The sequence below is a fragment of the Erpetoichthys calabaricus genome, chromosome 12, assembly GCF_900747795.2.
Source record: "Erpetoichthys calabaricus chromosome 12, fErpCal1.3, whole genome shotgun sequence".
NCBI lineage: Eukaryota > Metazoa > Chordata > Cladistia > Polypteriformes > Polypteridae > Erpetoichthys > Erpetoichthys calabaricus.
Window position 1 is genome coordinate 154461541 of NC_041405.2, and position 3078 is coordinate 154464618.

Consider the following 3078-nt stretch of genomic DNA (forward strand, 5'->3'; position numbering starts at 1 on the left):
CTTATAAGAATAAAGAGTCACTGTAAAAGCATCGCTCAGCTATTGCGAAATTAGATTCCCAGCAGCGCACGGGTTTGGTGACGTCAAAAGTAGCGTTTCGTTCCTCGCGTTGATCTCTGGGAATTGCAGTCTTTCACGGTGGGCGCCAGCCGTTGTTCCCAACGGTAGATGCCAGGACCCAGTAACTACAAGACCTACAGTGCATTGCGATTGGCGTAAACCGAGAACTGTCAAATAGCTAAGTCTCCATTTTGTCGGTAGCCTCAAAATGGTTGAAAATATGATCGGGCGGCAGACGCAGGTTTATAAATTGTGATTTTCTTTGCAAGCTGTTTACGTTTTTATATGTATTCATACTGAAAGCTAGCCTCGACGTTTAAATGGCCCGCGGTAGGCCGCGACAGCGAAACTATGGATATTAAAACTGCTGTTTTTAATGCTGCCAGGGATGGGAAACTGAAACTTATCCAGAAGTTGCTGAGCAACAAAACTCCGGAGGAGTTGGAAGCTCTCGCTTTGGAGCAGACCCAAGGGGGCACGCCGCTGTTAATAGCCTCCAGGTATGGGCACCTGGAAGTGGTGGAGTATTTTCTGGAACACTGCAGGGCAAATGTGGAGCTGGGAGGCTCGGTGAACTTCGACGGGGAGACCATCGAGGGTGCGCCTCCACTTTGGGCAGCCTCTGCGGCGGGACACCTGCAGGTGGTGAGGAGCTTGCTGAAGCATGGTGCCTCTGTCAACAGCACCACGTTCACTAACTCCACCCCACTGCGAGCTGCGTGCTTTGATGGCCATCTGGAGATTGTCAGGTACCTCATAGAGCACAAGGCCGATATGGAGGTAGCGAACCGGCATGGGCACACCTGCCTGATGATCTCTTGCTACAAAGGGCACAAGGAAATTGCCAAATATCTACTGGAGAAGGGGGCTGACGTTAACCGTAAAAGTGTGAAGGGCAACACAGCCTTGCACGATTGTGCCGAGTCGGGCAGTCTGGAGATCATGAAGATGCTGCTTAAATGCAGTGCTAAAATGGAAAAGGATGGCTATGGTATGACGCCGCTTTTGGCTGCCAGTGTTACTGGCCACACCAACATTGTTGAGTATTTGATCCACCAGCCCCATACTTCCAAAGAGGAGCGAATTGATTCTTTGGAGCTTCTGGGGGCTACCTTTGTGGATAAAAAGAGAGACTTGTTGGGGGCTATGAAATACTGGAAGAGGGCGATGGAGATGAGACACAGCGACAAATGCAGCATCGTTCAGAAGCCTGAACCCGGACAGCTGGTGCCAGCGTACGATTACACCAAGGAAGTGACAAACAGTGACGAGCTGGAGGCCTTGATCACAGATCCAGATGAGATGCGTATGCAGGCCTTGTTAATCCGGGAACGTATCCTGGGGCCTTCACATCCTGACACCTCTTACTATATCCGTTACCGGGGGGCTGTCTACGCCGACTCTGGCAATTTTGAACGCTGCATCAGCTTGTGGAAGTATGCCCTGGATATGCAGCAGAACAACCTGGACCCGCTCAGCCCCATGACCACGAGCAGCTTTCTCTCTTTTGCTGAGCTCTTCTCCTTTGTCCTCCAGGACCGAACTAAAGGGACGCTTGCCACTAAAGTGACGTTCAGCGATTTGATGGGCATCCTCCGGAAAAGTGTGCGAGAGGTGGAGCGGGCCATCACTCAGCCAGAGAACCCTCCGGATGTACCCCAGTTCACCAAAGCCCTTTCCATAATCCTGCACTTGATCTTTCTCTTAGAGAAGGTGGAATGTACCCCAGAACAAGAACATCAGAAAAAACAGACGATCTACCAGCTCCTGAAGCTGAACCCACGGGGAAAGAACGGCTACACCCCGCTACACATGGCCGTGGACAAAGACACGACTACCGTGGGACGCTACCCTGTAGGCAAGTTCCCTTCGCTGCAAGTGGCACTGCTCCTCCATGAGTGCGGTGCCGACGTGGACTCTCGGGATTACGATAACAACACCCCTTTGCACGTGTCTGCCATGAACGGCAGCCTGGATATTATGAGGATGCTTATCGAATATGGGGCCCACTTTGATGCCACCAACTCCCTTCGTAAGACAGCCAGTGACCTGCTGGATGAAAAAGCCACCGCAAGGAACTTGATGCACCCGTTGAACCACATCACACTTCAGTGCCTCGCTGCCAGAGCCATTGAGAAACATAAACTGCCCTACAAAGGATTGATCCCAGAAGAGATGGAGGCCTTCATAGAACTGCATTAACTAAACACAGACAGACTCACCCTTGGCTTTCCCGCTGCATTGTTAGAACCTGAAAAAGAAATAGCGCCTAACTGAAAAGAAACCAGTAACTTATTAATTATGCCCACGTAAGCTTTTAGAATCTTTTAAAGTAGTGTCCTGCTTGTGTGGTTCTTGGGACTCGTGATATAAATTGGTTTTCATGATGATCACTAAATTAATAAATCCTTTCATTTCTTAACCTTAAACAAAGGGCTAGCGAGTGGCGGAGATGATTCTGGCCGCTGGGATTCTGCAGGAACCAACCTAAAGGAGACATTATTCTACACGGGACGCACACCTTAGGGCAGGGTTGTCGAACTCCGGTCCTGGAGGGCCGCAGTGGGTGCAGGTTTTCATTCTAACCATCTCCTTAATTAGTGATCAGTTTTTGCTGCTAATTAACTTCTTTTGCCTTTGTTTTAATTGACGTGACTCAGACCCCTTCGTTGTTTCTTTGTCCTTAATTAGCAGCCAAACAATAATGAGACTCAAAACGAGCCGCCACATGACCAGCTAGCCTGTGCCCATCACGCAATAGCTGAAAATAAAGAAGGGTGAAGGTCTTAGTAAAACAGACAATCAACAGTTTTGGAAATGTCTGCTGTGGCAGAACGAGAGCAGCAACAAGCCATGGAATTAAATGACGGGTTCAATTAATAGCAGGAATCAGCATCTCATTAAGAAACTGGTTGGAGTAAAATTGGTTGGAGTTTGAATCCCCAGTTTAAACGATAATCTGTTGGCTCGTTTCACGTCTAATTTCTGTTTAGCTGTCATTTAATGAAGAAAAGAATC

General features: G+C 48.8%; 1 protein-coding gene across 1 annotated transcript; it reads left to right on the forward strand.

Annotated features, from left to right (window-relative positions):
• Nucleotides 1-232: 232 nt before the first annotated feature.
• fem1a (fem-1 homolog a) lies at nt 233-2370 on the forward strand. Its single transcript, XM_028816597.2, has one exon. The coding sequence runs from the start codon at nt 412-414 to the stop codon at nt 2260-2262; it is 1851 nt and encodes a 616-aa protein (XP_028672430.2). The 5' UTR covers nt 233-411; the 3' UTR covers nt 2263-2370.
• The last annotated feature ends 708 nt before the right edge of the window (nt 2371-3078 follow it).

Coding starts and splice junctions, on each gene's coding strand:
- fem1a (XM_028816597.2), top strand. CDS start 412: ATGGATATTAAAACTGCTGTTTTTAATGCTGCCAGGGATGGGAAACTG.